Source organism: Ipomoea triloba, chromosome 8 (assembly GCF_003576645.1).
Source record: "Ipomoea triloba cultivar NCNSP0323 chromosome 8, ASM357664v1".
NCBI lineage: Eukaryota > Viridiplantae > Streptophyta > Magnoliopsida > Solanales > Convolvulaceae > Ipomoea > Ipomoea triloba.
Genome location: NC_044923.1, coordinates 9329954 through 9349098, shown reverse-complemented (window position 1 = coordinate 9349098; position 19145 = coordinate 9329954). Strand labels below are relative to the sequence as shown.

At 34.8% G+C, this 19145-nt stretch overlaps 2 protein-coding genes across 4 annotated transcripts in view; one reads left to right on the top strand and one right to left on the bottom strand.

Annotated features, from left to right (window-relative positions):
- Positions 1-2338: 2338 nt before the first annotated feature.
- Positions 2339-5390, top strand: LOC116027926 (peroxidase 44-like). Its single transcript, XM_031269710.1, has 2 exons — positions 2339-2539; positions 4325-5390. Exons 1-2 carry the CDS (start codon positions 2339-2341, stop codon positions 5219-5221), a joined length of 1098 nt encoding a protein of 365 aa, XP_031125570.1. The 3' UTR covers positions 5222-5390.
- Positions 5391-8832: 3442 nt separating this feature from the next.
- The window catches only part of LOC116027198 (ion channel CASTOR-like), an 11698-nt gene continuing 1385 nt past the window's right edge, over positions 8833-19145 (bottom strand). The window contains exons 2-12 of one of the 3 annotated variants that reach the window (XM_031268673.1): positions 18941-19012; positions 17086-17694; positions 16269-16451; positions 15842-15901; positions 15548-15751; positions 14899-15147; positions 14304-14402; positions 13713-13907; positions 13426-13518; positions 12669-12935; positions 8833-9352 (exon numbers count right to left, since the gene is read on the bottom strand). In XM_031268673.1, the coding sequence (XP_031124533.1) occupies positions 9134-9352; positions 12669-12935; positions 13426-13518; positions 13713-13907; positions 14304-14402; positions 14899-15147; positions 15548-15751; positions 15842-15901; positions 16269-16451; positions 17086-17694; positions 18941-19012 (2250 nt within the window). In that variant the 3' untranslated portion in view covers positions 8833-9133. Of the gene's footprint in view, positions 9353-12668; positions 12936-13425; positions 13519-13712; positions 13908-14148; positions 14248-14303; positions 14403-14898; positions 15148-15547; positions 15752-15841; positions 15902-16268; positions 16452-17085; positions 17695-18940; positions 19013-19145 lie in introns of all 3 variants that reach the window. The other 2 variants (XM_031268672.1, XM_031268674.1) reach the window with 2 other exon arrangements.

The following is a 19145-nucleotide window of genomic DNA, read 5'->3' as shown; positions in this document are numbered from 1 at the left end:
CAAGGCCCATCTACCTCCTATATATTCTACCTATTCTCTACAATTGAAGGAGGTTCCCTTACAGAGTTCTGAACCCTAGCTTTTAGTTTATATTTCCCTAGCATAGTTTAGATAGTTTCACATTAGATTAGTTAATTTCAAGATTGGAATCAAAGATTGAAGATTGGATTTGTTCTTTATCAGTTAAGTTTTCTTATTCCTTTATTACTTTCTTGCAATGTTTATGGTTATTAATTATTGCTTTGCTGTGTTTACTCCCATCATGCGGGAGTAATTCGTTTATTGGTTTGGATTAGGGATCCATTGTTAATCTTGATGTTCAATTTATGATAATTGCATAAAAGGATTGAATCTTTTACCCAGGTTTATGTTGATTTGGAGATTTCTTTGCACTAGTTATTGGTTTGTGGCCAGAATTAATTGCTAGTCTATGAGAGGGATTCATTACAACGAAAGTTGGATGGAGACCTCGAGCCTTACCAATTTCAACCTAATTTTCCTGCTATGAAAGTAGAGGTAATTTTGGGGGCTTACAATGCTTAGGTGTTTAAGGTTATAATTGATGCATCACGTTAGTGGGGCAATTGTAGCCTAATTATTGTTATTGATTACGAAAGTAGCTGACTTGAATTCTTCAGTGCATTGCCCATAAATCCCTTGGTTAATTATTCTTTCCCTAATCTTGAGTTGGTTGGAACATCAAGGTTACAATCCCCCTAATCTGGCCCATACCTTTATCATATAGTTTTCACCTTAATCAATTGTTTTCTTTTATTCCACATCATTCAGTCTTTGTTACTTGGATTCTATAAATTCATATACTCTAGTGCCTGGTAATTCACATAGTTTCGTGCCATAACACCAATCATCAGCGGAACGACATTACACCATTTTCACACTCATCATTTGTGCTCATCAACCTAGCCGACCGATTAACTATTGTTCTTTTTTTTTAATGTGTTATTTCACTCAAAACAACATCACTTTGAGGGAAATAGCCCTAAATTGTACAAACTCTAGATATTTGTTAGGTTAATATTTAATATTTTAGTATTAACTATTAAAGTATTATATAATTTATAATTATTAGTCTTAAAAAAATTTAAAATACTTTAACAAATTTTCTTAAAATAAAAAATAAAATACAAAAAAATACACGGGCGCCTAGGCGACAATAACCCCTGCCTAGGCGTCCTAGGCGCTCCCCGAACGCCCGAATAGCGCCTATAGATTTTTTTCAACCATGATAACAAGTGTATACTACTTTATTCTCAGTGAAACTCTAGTTTGGAGTAATAATTAGTTGAAATCTTGAATACCAGAGCTTCATCAAGAACTTGAGCAAAAATCCTTCGATAAGCCCGGACGGGCTTACCCACTGGTTCTTTAGGCAGTATTTGAGAGAAGAGATCAAGATTTGAAAATCAACAGCGGCAATTTGAGTTTATATTCAAAGTGAGTAGATCCTTTATTTGCACCGACATTTGATCATGTCTACTGAGTAACTGAATTATCGTGATTTATATCCTCCCGCATGTTCTGTCCGGTCGGAGTGTAGGGGACCATTGACCTTTTGGGAGAAAAAAATCCTTCAATATCTTCTGTCAATTATTGTGCTAAGCGAGTTTGTTTGTAATTATTGCTAATTATTGTGCTAAGCGAGTTTGTTTGTAATTATTGCTAATTGAATTAAAATTCGTGCAACTAGACGAATATATAATCCATGTCAATCAGATTATATCACATTACTAATAAGACTATAGATATTGTTATGTATAATTGCACGTGAATTGCTAACTTCATCTACTTCAATTGACCTAACATATATCAAGGAATTAGATAAGAAAATGAAAAGAATAACCAAACCAAAATAATAAAATAAAACTAAACTTTTTCGGTTATTCCGTCGCACGAGATCTTTCATTTACTTGTATGATTTGCCAAATATTAAACAAGAATGGAGTTTACCCTGTACATATTTGAATGGTAATTATGTGTTTTCTCGTCGACAGATCACACCCAGTGTGCCTACAATTTAACGAGAATATTAGTCACTATGTTCGACAGTGGGAATCCTATACTATGCCCAAAAATATGGTTTCTTTGTTGCCAAAAAATAACAAAATAAAATAAAAATTAAAGACTGCTTATTTGTAGCCACGTTGTATGAGTATTCATTGATCTTTGACCTTGCACGTCTTCAAAATGTGTTCCCCATGTCACTAATATTCTCTCAATATATAAGTGCTTGGCGATTTCTCAAGTTTCAAGCTAAGAAAAAAAGAATAGTGAATAAATTGGTGTTTTGAAGATGATGAAGTTGAAGAAACTGGAAATGATGAATAAATTGTTCATAGTCTTCTTCTGTATTGTTCATCATCTTGCGAACGTGTCAGCTCAACTCCAGGTTGGATTCTACGGCTCCACCTGTCCAAGGGCGGAATCGATCGTCCGGGAGGTGGTCCGAACCGGGTTCGCCAAAGACCGGTCCATTACGCCGGCATTGCTTCGTATGTATTTTCACGACTGCTTTGTTAGAGTAAGTAAAATTGAGTACGTACTATAATGCTTCATATATATACTCTTCGGTCTCATAAAAATTAGTCTTACGCGTTCTAAAAGGAGTAGGTGAGTAGATGGAGTATAATCACAAGTTTAATTCTTCCTAATGCTTTCTAAATTGAGTCTATTTTACATGATTTTCTTAGTTTGATTTATTTCTCTTATGTAGTTTACGGATTATTACACATAAATACATTTTACCTAGTGCGGCGCACAAAGATAATTATTGTGGGTTTCCTAGTCGCCCATATTTAAGCGCTTTGTTTGGCATACATAACTTGAAAACTAGCTTATTTTGAAGCGCTATTTAAAATAACGTTTCAAAATAAGTTATTATCTTAAACTTCTCATGTTTAACTTATTTGTAGCAATAATGAGCTTAACCAACCATTGCCTTAGTCTATTATTAAAAGGTACATTTATTCTATGGGTAACACTTGTGTCAGTTGTGTGAGATCGTCTCACAGGTCTCAATCCGTGAGACAGGTCGTATCTTTAATTAATGAGTTGAATCTTTGACCTTATTAATCAAACCCGTCTCAAGTTTTGAGACCTATAAGACGGTCTCACATAAGTTTTTGCATTATTCTATATATTGAATAAGTGATATGTTAATAAATTTGTTGAAAGGACAATTTTTATTTTAAGTTGTCAGTTATGTCACAATATTGCGTTTTTACTTATCACTATTGTGTGTGTGTGTGTGTGTGTTTTTTTTTACTTCTTTGCCTAAATGTTCCATGTATGTCCCTGTAAACTGTTCCTTAATTAACATTTTCTGTCCAATGTTTACTTGGGGTTAACATATATAAAATCGTACTTATTAAGTCAGGTTGATTTAAAAAATAATTGGCAGAAGTAGATCAGAAATGTTACAATAAAGCTAAGGACTAAAAATTCAATAATAATAATAATAATAATAATGATCATTGTAATAGAGTCAGTAGTATTCAAAAAAAAAATAATAATGACAAAAACTGCTAGCAAGTCGTGCACAACTTAAACATAAAAAAATTTATTAAAAATGAAATATCAAAAATTTATTTTATCTCAACTATAAAAGTCTAAAGTAAACTAATAAATTGATTGCACATTTGTGTTATATATAATGGGGTTCATTTTTTAATGCTAAGAAGGAAGGATGCATGGTGACCCAAAAAGAATGAGCAAAATGCCCCCCACCAAAAAAAAAAAAAAAAGAATGAGCAAAATGCAGCGCATTAGTGATAATCTTTTAACTTTATCATTGATTTACCCAAATGAATTGACTAGATAAGTCTTCCATTTTCATTTTTAGTTCTTGACTATTATGACATTGTCACATTTGTTTACCATAATTAGTCATCTGTTTAAATTTATGTGATTTTATCTTCATATAATATAATAAAGATGACTACTATTTAATTTTATCATTTAAACATCTTAAAAAATATTTTAATTGAATAATTAAATTATATGTTAACCATACTTATTAAATTGTGGAATAACAATAGAGCATTTAGGAGGATATAAATTATAGTGATAAAGTCAAATGTCAACTGCAAAGTTTTTTTTTTTTTGAATACAACTGACCCTATTACATTGTAGTCGAACTCATGACCTTTCATTTGAGGGAGACCACTACATGCCATTTAAGCACCATGTGCTTGGCTCAACTGCAAAGTTTTAAACATTATTTTCCTTTTTTTAAATATTAACTATTAAACCAGTGAATTAGGCTCATGCACTCAAAAAATGACATTTCTTGTTTTGATGAATTTAGGGTTGTGATGCATCAATATTGATAGATCCGAAATCAACCAAGACAAAGCAATCAGAGAAAAACGCAGGACCAAACCAGACAGTACGAGGATACGAACTGATCGACCAAATCAAGACTAAGCTAGAGGCGGCCTGCCCTTCCACAGTGTCTTGTGCCGACATTATCGCCCTCGCCACCCGCGACGCCGTGGCCCTGGCCGGCGGCCCCACCTACAGTATCCCCACCGGAAGACGCGACGGCCTTCTCTCCGACCCGGCACAAGTCAACCTCCCCGGCCCCGATCTCTCCGTCTCCCAAGCCCTAACATTCTTCACCGACAACGGCTTCACCCTAACCGACATGGTCACTCTATTAGGGGCCCACACTGTCGGAATTACCCATTGTGGGTTTGTTCAGACCCGGCTTTCGGCCACGGATCGTACGATGGACGCGGGCTTAAAAGCCGCGCTGAAACGGACGTGTTCGGCGCTTCCGAGGAAGGACCCGGCGGTGTTCCTGGACCAAAACACGTCGGGTATAGTGGATAACGAGTTTTATAAGCAGATAAGGATGAGAAAAGGGGTTTTGAGCATTGATCAAGCGCTTGCATTGGATAGGTCTAGCGCGAGGATTGTGGCGCGTTTGGCATCTGATCAGAATGTTTTTAAGAAGAGCTTTGCTGATGCTTTGATCAAGCTGGGGAACACGCAAGTTCTGGTGGGGAAAGTTGGAGAGATAAGGAAAAATTGTAGAGCCTTTAATCCTCCACGGCCACCGCCACCGCCTCCTAGAGCCGTCACTCCACCGCCACCGCCTCCTAGAGCAGTCACTCCACCACCACCACCTCCGCCTAGAGCCGTCGTCACTCAACCACAACAGCAAAAGACCCCGCCGCCACCAAAGACGACGATGATATGATTTGAAGCTTCTTTAAAAATGGCATATTGGAATTCTTCGTTTTGCCTTCTGTGATTGATATCTTCTTTTCTGCTTTCTGCTTGGAAGTTTAATTTGTCTTTTTTTTTTTTTTAAAGAATCTGTAATTCTTGAAATTCATTATTTCCATATATGAAGTTAGCTTCCTAAATGCATCTTTGTCCAGTGGTCACATAAGGTCTGGTCTTCCTTAGTACTCAAAAAAAAAAAAAGGGTCTGGTCTCCTTAGTGAGATTCATTTTTTTTTAATGATTTGCACTTGGTAGGTTATTACCTAACATTAAGTTTAACATTAATATATAAAATTTATATATTTAAAAACTACATTAAAAAGTACTATTAAACACAAAATATTAAATTTAAAAATAATAAAAAATTACTAAAGAAAATAAGCAATGAAGAATGAGTTGATTTGACCAATGAATAGTAAATAGGACAGTTAAAATGAGATTGAGGGAGTAATAATTATGAAAATATCAACATTTTTCTCTTATTTTAGTCATTGTCATTTGTCCCCATCTAATTATCTCAAATGGAAGGTTGAGATTATTTTGCATTTGTTATGTGAAAGACATGTTTTCACTTGAACTTAACCTATATTTAGATTTAATTTTTAATTTTAAAAATTGGGGGCTTTGTGCCATTGCCCTAATTGCAGATAGCTAAGGTGGTTCTTACTAAAGATAATAAAACATGTGACACATTTTGTAATTTGACAAAAGTGAATAAATAAATTCAATTTATCTTTAATTTTCTGTTTTTTTTTATATTTGATCTTATTTCGATGATTAACATGAAAATGACTCCTAATTAATTCTAGAGTAAATTGTCATTTTGGTCTACTGACTATTGAGGTCTTGTTAATTGCAATCCACGACTTTCAAAACTGTTAATTTCGTACTTTAACTATGTAATTTTTATCAATTTTGGTCACGCCGGCCAAATTACCGGCCAAATGTGACGGGAATAAATTAACTCACCAATTAATCTTAAATGAAAGGGGCAAAAGCGTCATTTGGTCCGATCATCATCTTCCTCTCCGCCGCTCCTTCCCCTCCGCTCCTTTCAATCACGATCGTCATCTTCATCGTGGTAAACAAAATTATACTTTCAGAGAGCAATGTGTTCGAGTGTATGATTCTTTCCAGCAACCACTATATTCACGAGAAAATAATGCAAGCAATTCTTTGGAGTGCATCTGAGCATTGATATACAAGGCTACACAACATTTTTTTTTTTAATAATTAAAGAATGAATAGGAAAACATACATTTTTCTGTTTCACAGCAGAACGAGCATGGTACTTTCCTCGCTCCTCCCTGCGAGCTCTTATTAATGCTTGATTTTTTTCCTTTCTCCTCGTATATACAGTACCCCAAACAAATTAAATGCATTAGCAATTGCGTGTTTCGAGATCTTGAGATGTTATGGTAGGTTTTTTAAGGATCAGAGTAGTCTAATCAGCAACACCGATCGTCTCGATGTCAACGGCACCAGCGGTAAACTGTCAGTCTAATCCCAAGAGGCCGACATATTTTCCATGTTCATCCTTACGCCTCCGCTCTCTCCGAAATTTCTGTTGACAACATTAGAGACGTGGAGCTCGTTCACCTTCTTCTGGCCACCGGAGTGGAAGTGAGCCGCCGGCAATATCACTTTCCCAATTCAAATTAAATGACAATTTTGCCCCTCAAGATTAATTGATGAGCTAATTTATTCCGGTCACATTTGGCCGGTAATTTGGTCGGCGTGACTAAAATTGATAAAAATTGCATAGTTAAAGTATGAAATTAACAGTTTTGAAAGTCGTGGATTACAATTAACAAGACCCCAATAGTCAGTGGACCAAAATGACAATTTACTCTTAATTCTAGTTAAAGTTGTTTTTAATCTCCTGAGGTGACAAGGGAAACTCGTAACCATTACTTCGGAATGAACACCAAGTAAATCCCACTTTGTAACCCTAACTCTTTATTGTTTTGTGTCATGACCGGTCATGACCATGTCTAATTTGAACAACTATACAAAAGCTCTAAATTTTTAGAGACTTAATTTCCTAAATATTGATACTCCCATTCCTAATAAATTATCCAACAATACTTTTTAATAAATATTTTATTCTTTATTTTGCAGTTATAATTAGATAAAAGATTACCAAATTAAATTATTAAACATGAACCTTATTATTTAGAACTTACGTTGATATGTGTTCTTGGGGTAACAAGCCAAAAACATCATGTCCATCAATGGTGACCACCTTCACTGTAAACCTAGCTATTCGAAAAACTCTATACGAATTTAATCGAGAAAGTGTTTCATCCACTCGACCACTCTTTTTAGACACAATAACTCACCTTCTTAAAATAGCTTTTAATAGTGACTAATGGTTTATAGCATGGGTAACATATAAGCAATCTCTCACAACTACATACTAATCGAGTGTACAAACATATTTTAATTCGATAACTAAGTATACAACTCATGTAGAACGTGTTTGAAGATAAGTTTTTAGTGGTTTGTTAAGTACAAATTATTTGATAAGCTAAATATTATATAGGAAGAATGGTCAAATACACTATTGAACTAGTTATAATAGTGCAATTAAGTCCATAAACTCAACCCAAACCCTCCAATTAGATCATTGAACTCACCAAAAGAATGGATGCCTCACTAGCTGCTCTCCAGCCTGCAGCTTGTGCCTCTGCAAATTTTCACGTCACTGGCGATAGGGGTATATATTATCCCAATATAAGAGATTCCTTAGCTTGCATGTTAGATGGCTGCCAAAATGAACACCGCCTGGGAGAGGCATCCTTTGTTGCTTGTGTGGATGGATTCATATAGCTAGCCATGCACCAATTAAAACCTTGGGTATTTTGCACTAGTACAGTGAGAAGTAAGGAATTTATTGTTCTAGCCTCTCATCTTGTGTCAAACCTTATCTTTCACAAAGCCAAATACCTGATTGTTGTATGTCATTTTTTATTAAAGTCCACAATAGTATAATTTGCTCATATAACTATAAATAATATTCACGTATTCCGGTTGCGCTCTCATATGGAGGGATGGGTTTGAGCCTAGTGGAGACGAGCCAGTATTACTTTAAAAAAAAAGTTAATTATATTCATAAATAACTTTTTTTTAAAAAAAAATTGTCTTTACATTACAATGAAAACTTATGTTAATCAGATTTTTGACAATTTATAAGGGACAATGATCATGAACATAATTATAAATTATAATGGACTATGACCATGAACATAATTATAAATTATAATTGCAATCCATAACAATAAGATTTAACAAACAAGGCAGTGCTGATAGGTAATATTTGGAGCAAGAGACCAATGTTTGAAACTCACCAATAACGACAATGTGGAAATTATGTTCAAAGTGAGCATATCTCTTGTGCATAATGACAATTTGGTCATGTCTACTAAGTCACAAAATTATCATGATTTACATTCTTCAAATTGTTCTGTCAGATCAGGATGTGAAGGGCCCTTTGAATTGGGGATTCAACCTTTTGGGTAAGATTTAACAAACAAAGCCACAAAGGTTTCCATTATCATTATTTAAGATGTGTGTGAATGATTGGGGAGAAATGGAACTACTTGTATTCTATCAAAATTCAATGGATACTTGACAATCAAGTTACTTACATCTATACAACGAGACGGCAATATTTTCATTTCATCAATATATACAAAACTTACAGGAGAATTGAGAACCGAGAACTCATCTGTCTGTAGAATTATTATTGTACACTGGAACTATTCACAAGGTTAAGTAGAATTACTTAACCCATTGGAAATTGATAGAAACAAAAGCTGTGTCTCAAGATTCTTATTTCTCCATGGAAATTGGACTACAGCGGCACTTTCTAGCTCCCTCATTATTCCTTCTCAGTGATTACCACAAAAACATCCTTCACTGACCACCTCTGTTTTGCTGTTTTATTGGGGGGATTAATGACAGCTTTTTCTGCGTTAGCTAGCCGGTATCCAATCACTATCTCTCTCCTTTGTCGTGCCCGGAGGAGTACTTCATAAAAACTCAATTCCTCGCCCTCAGAGATGTATAAATCTGCACCTCTTATCTGCATCTCATTTCCCTGTAATGATATATAGAAGGTTCCACACTTGATTGAGAAAGAACAAGTTAAAGAAGTAAACAATATCAACTAAAAGGTTCTTATATCTTATAACAGAATGAAATGTTTTCGTGTTTTAAAGTCAAATGCAGCACTGAGTCATTGATATGAGGCAGGTAAAATCAAGTAATTTGTGAATAAAGGGAGCAAATACTTTGCCATTATGCAATATCAACTGATCTCAAAGCATATTCACACACATGATATGCCAACTAAAACTATCACAAGGCAACTGGATATTGAAGGAATCTTTCTTTCACTACTCATTGCCCACCCATTTTTCATAACAATATGTATTCCAGCGTGATCTGCACCATTTTTAATTATCTAATCACTCCAAGACCTAACTAACAATTTTAAATCAAAAATAATAAATTAACTAATTAATTAAAATTTAAAATTTAAAATTTAAAATTTAAAAAACAAAAATTGATAAAACACTTGATGACAATACCTTTGGGGTGATATTTTCTTTTCTTTTTTTGGTTGTAAATTGATAGCTAATTTTCGGGTATATATAAATTACTATCCATTTCTATACAAACGTCATCATATAAATGTCAATAAGCAAGAATGCTTGATTATTCATACTGTCCCAATAAAAAGCCAGCTCACTGAACATTATACCATGATTCAAGCACTGAAAATCACCTCTCAGAGAACTCAAGCAGAAACACTGTTGCATACTTTCATTAAACCTAGCATACTACGAGTATCTTGTGTATTGAGCCCAATTGGTCAGTCATTCTTATAATGTCGAGTAGTGGCATGTGTTGAGTACTCATTCAATTTGTTATGCATTAAAGGCAGAATATAGTGAGTTAACTCTTCTATAGTGCTATTTAACAATGAGATGTGACAGCAAGGTTGCATTACCTCTTCAGCAAAAAGCTCTTCCAGTACCTCATTTATTTGACGATCCTCTGCAACCATAGCCAATGCCATGCTCACAAGCTCATTTGACAAAACATAATCACTTATTTTCGACATGGACAACATATTTTTAGTCCTTGGGTCCAGAATTTCACTGATTATAACCGATTTGTCCGAAGCCTGTTGCATTTCACCGATCCAGGAGCCTTGCGAAAAACTGCCCCTGTGAATTTGGGACACCATAGCTTCTCTATATGGAAGCCGCTTTGCCTGCAAAGACAATAAACATAAATTTTAGAAATAAGTTGTTATGCACACAATTCTTCAGGGCTTAATCTTAGTGAGGTGGTTTGAAGTAACATAAGGGACAAATTAAAATTAACTAGACAGCAAATTTAGAGAATCGTGGACTTCTGAGGATCTAATTTGTTTAGATTTACAAAGATACGGCCGAAAAATAAAATTAATAATCAGAAAAGAAATAATACACAAAATTTTCCAACTCACAGCACAAGAAACAAGAGAGAAAAGGGATGAGAGAGAGAAAGAACACATAATTAAAGGATTAAAAATAATATTGAGTAAAAACAAAAGGGAGCCTTCAAACTTGCTTGAAACAATACATCCCCCATTGAACTATAAACAAAAAGTAGAATGATGCATCTGGGGGGGGGGGGGGGGGGGGGGGATGATTGAAAGAAAAGAAAACTACAAAGAAATGCAAGAAAAGTAGACTNTTCGTGTTTTAAAGTCAAATGCAGCACTGAGTCATTGATATGAGGCAGGTAAAATCAAGTAATTTGTGAATAAAGGGAGCAAATACTTTGCCATTATGCAATATCAACTGATCTCAAAGCATATTCACACACATGATATGCCAACTAAAACTATCACAAGGCAACTGGATATTGAAGGAATCTTTCTTTCACTACTCATTGCCCACCCATTTTTCATAACAATATGTATTCCAGCGTGATCTGCACCATTTTTAATTATCTAATCACTCCAAGACCTAACTAACAATTTTAAATCAAAAATAATAAATTAACTAATTAATTAAAATTTAAAATTTAAAATTTAAAATTTAAAAAACAAAAATTGATAAAACACTTGATGACAATACCTTTGGGGTGATATTTTCTTTTCTTTTTTTGGTTGTAAATTGATAGCTAATTTTCGGGTATATATAAATTACTATCCATTTCTATACAAACGTCATCATATAAATGTCAATAAGCAAGAATGCTTGATTATTCATACTGTCCCAATAAAAAGCCAGCTCACTGAACATTATACCATGATTCAAGCACTGAAAATCACCTCTCAGAGAACTCAAGCAGAAACACTGTTGCATACTTTCATTAAACCTAGCATACTACGAGTATCTTGTGTATTGAGCCCAATTGGTCAGTCATTCTTATAATGTCGAGTAGTGGCATGTGTTGAGTACTCATTCAATTTGTTATGCATTAAAGGCAGAATATAGTGAGTTAACTCTTCTATAGTGCTATTTAACAATGAGATGTGACAGCAAGGTTGCATTACCTCTTCAGCAAAAAGCTCTTCCAGTACCTCATTTATTTGACGATCCTCTGCAACCATAGCCAATGCCATGCTCACAAGCTCATTTGACAAAACATAATCACTTATTTTCGACATGGACAACATATTTTTAGTCCTTGGGTCCAGAATTTCACTGATTATAACCGATTTGTCCGAAGCCTGTTGCATTTCACCGATCCAGGAGCCTTGCGAAAAACTGCCCCTGTGAATTTGGGACACCATAGCTTCTCTATATGGAAGCCGCTTTGCCTGCAAAGACAATAAACATAAATTTTAGAAATAAGTTGTTATGCACACAATTCTTCAGGGCTTAATCTTAGTGAGGTGGTTTGAAGTAACATAAGGGACAAATTAAAATTAACTAGACAGCAAATTTAGAGAATCGTGGACTTCTGAGGATCTAATTTGTTTAGATTTACAAAGATACGGCCGAAAAATAAAATTAATAATCAGAAAAGAAATAATACACAAAATTTTCCAACTCACAGCACAAGAAACAAGAGAGAAAAGGGATGAGAGAGAGAAAGAACACATAATTAAAGGATTAAAAATAATATTGAGTAAAAACAAAAGGGAGCCTTCAAACTTGCTTGAAACAATACATCCCCCATTGAACTATAAACAAAAAGTAGAATGATGCATCTGGGGGGGGGGGGGGGGGGGGGGGATGATTGAAAGAAAAGAAAACTACAAAGAAATGCAAGAAAAGTAGACTNTAATGTCGAGTAGTGGCATGTGTTGAGTACTCATTCAATTTGTTATGCATTAAAGGCAGAATATAGTGAGTTAACTCTTCTATAGTGCTATTTAACAATGAGATGTGACAGCAAGGTTGCATTACCTCTTCAGCAAAAAGCTCTTCCAGTACCTCATTTATTTGACGATCCTCTGCAACCATAGCCAATGCCATGCTCACAAGCTCATTTGACAAAACATAATCACTTATTTTCGACATGGACAACATATTTTTAGTCCTTGGGTCCAGAATTTCACTGATTATAACCGATTTGTCCGAAGCCTGTTGCATTTCACCGATCCAGGAGCCTTGCGAAAAACTGCCCCTGTGAATTTGGGACACCATAGCTTCTCTATATGGAAGCCGCTTTGCCTGCAAAGACAATAAACATAAATTTTAGAAATAAGTTGTTATGCACACAATTCTTCAGGGCTTAATCTTAGTGAGGTGGTTTGAAGTAACATAAGGGACAAATTAAAATTAACTAGACAGCAAATTTAGAGAATCGTGGACTTCTGAGGATCTAATTTGTTTAGATTTACAAAGATACGGCCGAAAAATAAAATTAATAATCAGAAAAGAAATAATACACAAAATTTTCCAACTCACAGCACAAGAAACAAGAGAGAAAAGGGATGAGAGAGAGAAAGAACACATAATTAAAGGATTAAAAATAATATTGAGTAAAAACAAAAGGGAGCCTTCAAACTTGCTTGAAACAATACATCCCCCATTGAACTATAAACAAAAAGTAGAATGATGCATCGGGGGGGGGGGGGGGGGGGGGTGGATGATTGAAAGAAAAGAAAACTACAAAGAAATGCAAGAAAAGTAGACTGAGCTAACCTATTGAATAACATACCTGAATATCACGTATCAACAGCAATGTGGCAAGAGATCTTGAATCAGCCTGAATTGCAGAGTCTTCCACTGATTCATCAGCCAAAATTAAGATCTACCCAATACGAAGATACCAGAATCATAATTCTTGAAGCTAAGAGTGGAAACATAAAAGAAGATCAAAATCTAAAAGCAACATCTATATTGGCTAGTATACAGACCAAATTCAATGGACTTTCTCAGCTACATTAACATGAGAACTTTGTCATTACCTCTACCACTAAAAGGTGATTTACAAATGTTACTTACAGAATCAAATGATTCCAAGGGAAGGCTTTCAAGATGGCGTCTTATTACAGCATTCCCTTCACGGTTTACTAGTGAAATATTCTCCAACCTGGTGACATCAAGACCACCATCTGTAAGCTTCCTCTCTCTCTCCTTTTCTGAGACTTCATTGAACATCCACAACTCTGAACCAGGGGCTAAGAAGGCTTCTAATACCTAAAATGCATATAACTGGAAAAATGAGTAGGAAATCTTATATTTTATTCTTATTTCCATTCCTAGTTGAGCCAAGAAGCAATAAAATGTGAAGGGATTCATAGCGGAAAAAATTAGAAATTACAAACTGAACAATGTGAATTAGGTATAGGAGAATGACTGTCATGTCTACCACCAGAGTCTATGCACATAGCCATGCCGGCCATGTTCTGGGAACTCTGTTGACTCAATGCAAGATTACCATTATCATATCTTCCATATCTCGCCGCCAACCACAAAAGAGAATCCTCTCTGGAGACCTTTGAATGATTAAATTCTTCGGCAGATTTCCCCTCTGAACCTGCAGCATTCATGTGAAACAAAAAGGAATTAGGAGCTTTGATTGATTTAACTTACCACAATCATATCATCAATGTCCCGTCTCCATCCACAAAGTAGAATCTTCTGTGGCTTTTTTGTTGACCGAGCAATGTGTATGGATGTTACTTCTTTGACCTGAATAACCAAATTAATTAGACATTTGTAAGTTTTATTCTTGATATGTCCCACTTCGATTCCATGTTTGGATTCACCCATGAGCAGTGGGCAGCGGTTGCTTCCAAGAGTGTCCAGCCTAACATTGATGATTAAACCTACTTGATATTCTACAATGCAACATATATATTTATTATTGGATGCTCTTCAATATATTCTACGTTATTAATGCGCGTGTATTAATCAGCCTACAGATGGGATGAAATTATTATACCAGAATGTATCTAGTGCTGAACACCAAACCAGGACAAATCAATTTTCTTTAAGAATTAATCAGTTTTTTGTCATAACATCTAAGGTTACCTATTGTGACCTACTTAGTTATCAAGATTTCATACATTTCTGTGGGTTGCCTGACAAGGCTGAATCCTGAAAAGAGTGCATTCTCTCAATTCAAAACGCATCCACAGTAAACTTAACTTATGAATCATAATTATTTAAAAGAATAAGAAAGCACCATAGGCAGCGGCCCTGGAGCATATGAGTCATCATCTTCCGCAATAACAAGAACTTCATCTCCTTCTTGCAGAACATAGGAATCCACGGGATTCAGAATGATTTTTCCACCACGTGATGCCACCTTGACTCCACAAGGAATAGCCTCAGGAAAGCTGATCAAGACATCTTCAAAAGGCATGCCATCCAACTGCGCCCATCGCTTGATGTAGAACTCGCAATTCTCAAATCCAAGAATGTCTTCCCATATCTGCAATCACCAAATCCACAGAAAAGAAAGTTATTCATAGCAAATACCTGCTGAGCAAAATCGGGTTAGGTTTACATAGGCTAGCAACTGTCGAGGTAAGCATTCAATTTTTGTTCTGATAATTAAATATGGCCAGCTTTGTCCAGGGTTTGGAGAACAAATACTATACAGCCTTACTTTTGTATTTAACTCAATAACTTATTTTCTCTACTTGAATCCTTGATTTGAAAGGCCAGCGATTGAGCACTAAAACCACTATATCAGGCCAAACCCACTTATCACCACTACACCAAACCCAATGTTTTTACATGACAAATAAATGAACAAAAGAAATAACCATAAATACTAGAAGCACATTATATTTTCCAGGCAAGAGTTTGTAGTATGCCAAGGAGTTCACCTGGGCTAGGCCTGGTTGTCGAGCACATTGAATCATCAACCTCCCAATTACATCATGAGCTACAACAGTTTCAACAAGATCACCCCCAACAAGTTTAACTAGAACCTCATTATCAAGATCACTGAGTTCAACCACTATGTGCCCTCGGAGCCCTTCTTTTACTCCAGTTAGGCTCAAGACAGTTCTCAGTGCACGAGCATCACTCTACATCAGAACAAGCAGTGCTAAGATAGCTATCAACCAATTGCAATATCCAAACTCAGATGCATATTTGTTTACAATTACAAATCCGACCTGGTCAGCATTTCCATCTTCAGCAAGGACAACTATTGCACGAGCCTTAGATACAGAGACCTAAAGGAGAAGTCCACCCAATTAGTGTATAGAACCTAGAAAACATCAAATATAATGATATCCTGAAAACCACTAAACAGATAATCATGCCACACACTGACCGTATTTCAAAAAGAAGAGAGAGAGAGACAGAACACAGGAACACACAAAATATAATGCTACCCTGATAGCTAGCAAGCACTCAGTCATGCCATAAACTGATAACAATTTGAAAGAATAGTGTTTCAAAACAACTCAGCCCAATGAACCTTAGCACAAGATATAGAAATGAAAACATTATCTTCTATATCTACACTACATTAAACTTACCAATAAACAAACAGATATAAGGTTCACTATATTACGTAAGCAATCTGAGAATACTTACCTTTTTCAAGTCTGCTAAAATTAAAGGGCTTCCACTTCTACATATAACAGAGGTTCCTCTAAAGTCAAACTCCATTTTGGAAATGTCAACTTCCATCTCCTCTTTGTCACGCTCTGCCATGACCACAACAGTTCCTCCACCCAAGCTTTCATTAGCTATAGCCAGTTGATTCAATAGTGATCCCTGGATTCAAATAAGTGAAATAGAGTGTAAGGCCATTACTTCTTCCTTAGCAAACTATGTGAAATTGCATGTCTACTGTAGTTATTATATAGTGTAACTGAAAAGGGTTGAGAATATCCTATATCTCTGATCTACTTCCCTACTTGCAACAAAGATGCATCAAAGAACATCTGCCATTTCAGATTTCTTTGGCTTTTGGGTACAAATCTTGATTTTCTTCATTTCTACAAGTACATTAAGGAAAAAAAAAAAAAAAAAAAACTTATAAAAAGCTTCAAAAAAAAAAAAAAAAGTTTTGACCCAAAAAAATTAAAAATTAAAAATGCTTTCGAAATTAAACTGATTCATTGCCAAACAATAGAATTTCAGTGTTCTACTCTATGGTCATTAAAGAAAAAGTTTGTATTCAGATAAAAACAAAATATTGTTCTTAACACAACAGCAGTTAGAAATGGGTACCCAGATTAGGTCAAAATATTTTGAGAGATTATAAGGACTGGCTAGTCGTTAAATAATAAATTTTACTCCATAAATGTTTAGCCTGATAGTACATATTATACATATACTATGCTTGCAAACCAAGAAATGCAATTATTAGCACTTTTTTATATGTAAAATATATGAAAGGACCTACCAATTTATCACTCCATCCAAGTATCAGAGTGTGGTTTTGCTCAACTACTTCACTTTTTCCCTTCCTCAGTGAGTCAAATTTTTCAGAAATTGCATCAGAGACAAGTCCAAGCATCATTGCAAATATAAGCATTCCACCAAAGCTAATTGAAACTGATACCAGCCTTGGGCCAGTGCCTTCAGAATTAGCATGGTTCCCAGAGTCAGCAACATATGTCCAAGATAACCAAAAGCTGTCTGCTAGGCTATCCTTTGTAACACCAAAAAGTGCTAAAGCTCCAAGACAAATAACCAGTATGGTTGCAACTAACAAGGCCAATGGTTTAGCATAAGGAATAAATGAAAGAAAGACGTCTACTCGGTATGCAAGTTGCTTGCTCAAACACATTTCCTCTGTAACATTATCTATCGATCTTCGAGAATTTGAGATGTAATCAATATATTTGAAAAACACAAGTGGGAGTAATACTAGCATGAGTGAAACAACTAAAGCTGCATTCTTCCATCTTTTGTTTGGAATATCAATATCCTCTAATACAAAATTGTTACTATCTACAGTGTCCATTAAACTGCAATCTCTTAATTTGATGTTGAGATTGGAAATCTGATCCTGAAAAATTGAGGGGAAAAAAATAGATAGATAGATAGTGAATTAAAAATCAATGAGATGAACCTTTTAGTACCCTGCATGAATACAAAGTCTGAAAGTCATATACATAATGTTACATTACATTAAAAGAAACCTGCATTCTCTGTTGCTACTTGAATGATGAGAGGATGTTTTCATGCCAAGAGAATTTTATTGTTTTGGTATCCGGAGGAGTTTTATCACTATTATTATTTTTCTTTTCACATGCATTCATTGAGAATGGCAACTTATTTCTCTTACTACCTTATTCTCATATGCCATTGTGCCAAGAATCACTTGCTTAGCTTCTCTGCCATTTTTCCTTACTCATGTGGTCCTCTATTCTTTACCCACAGAAATGGTAACGAAATACATATACATACTCAACCACAACTAACCCTTGATACCAATTTAGTTGGAGTCTATTACGTGGACTTTATTTCTCCATTCAATTCTATATAACAAGGGAATCCATAGCCTGCATTGAAGTTAACCAAACCATTTTATTCAATTTTCTATCAGTTAGCCCTTAATAGGTACACAGTATACTTATGCTTTATTTTGAGTAAGTAAAAGTATTTGTAATATGCTTTGCTCTTTTATTCCAAAATATCCATCTTAATATTATCATCCCAGTTACAGTAATTAACAGACATTTTTCTTCTTCAGACCAAACACTTGCTGCCATAAAATGCAGTAGCCCCAATGGTATGCTCAGTATACATGCACTCATGTACATATCCCTCTACTTCCTTAATTGTGCAGTTCTATATTTTTTTAAACAAGCTGCACTTCCCAGCCATGTCATGACTCCTGTTCTTTATTTTAAGTGCAGTAGGTAACTTTTTAGGGAAAATATATTTTGAGCGTTTAATTAAAGAAGTCATAATTCATTTATAGTCTTAAATCATGAGACAGTTGACCCATGTACAGTATATGCACATTCATGGGATCAGATATAATAAACTTTATGAAATTTCCCACACAAGCTTCAAGTGAGTTTTTTCTAGCATTTCTTTTTAACTTCTTTTACTCTTAGATACTTTGAATATCTGCATAGTTCTAATAACTATGTACTACTATATGTACATATGCCACTCTTAACTTCCAGATTATTAGAATTATTTATCAAATACATCCTATGCAGAGAAGAAAGCCTCTCTCGTTTCTTATGATCATCACCTAAAAAGAAATCGATTTTGAAATACAGAGCAATTATTTCCATTACCTGCAAAGCAATAACTTGATGGTGTAACGAAAAGCTTTTGTGAAGCAACAAAGAAAATGCAGTCATCAATATCTGCAAACAATAAAAATACCGAGACAATATAAACGCTTTAACATCATATGCTATAACTTATTCATATATATATATATATATATATATATATATATATATATATATATATATATATATATATATATATATATAT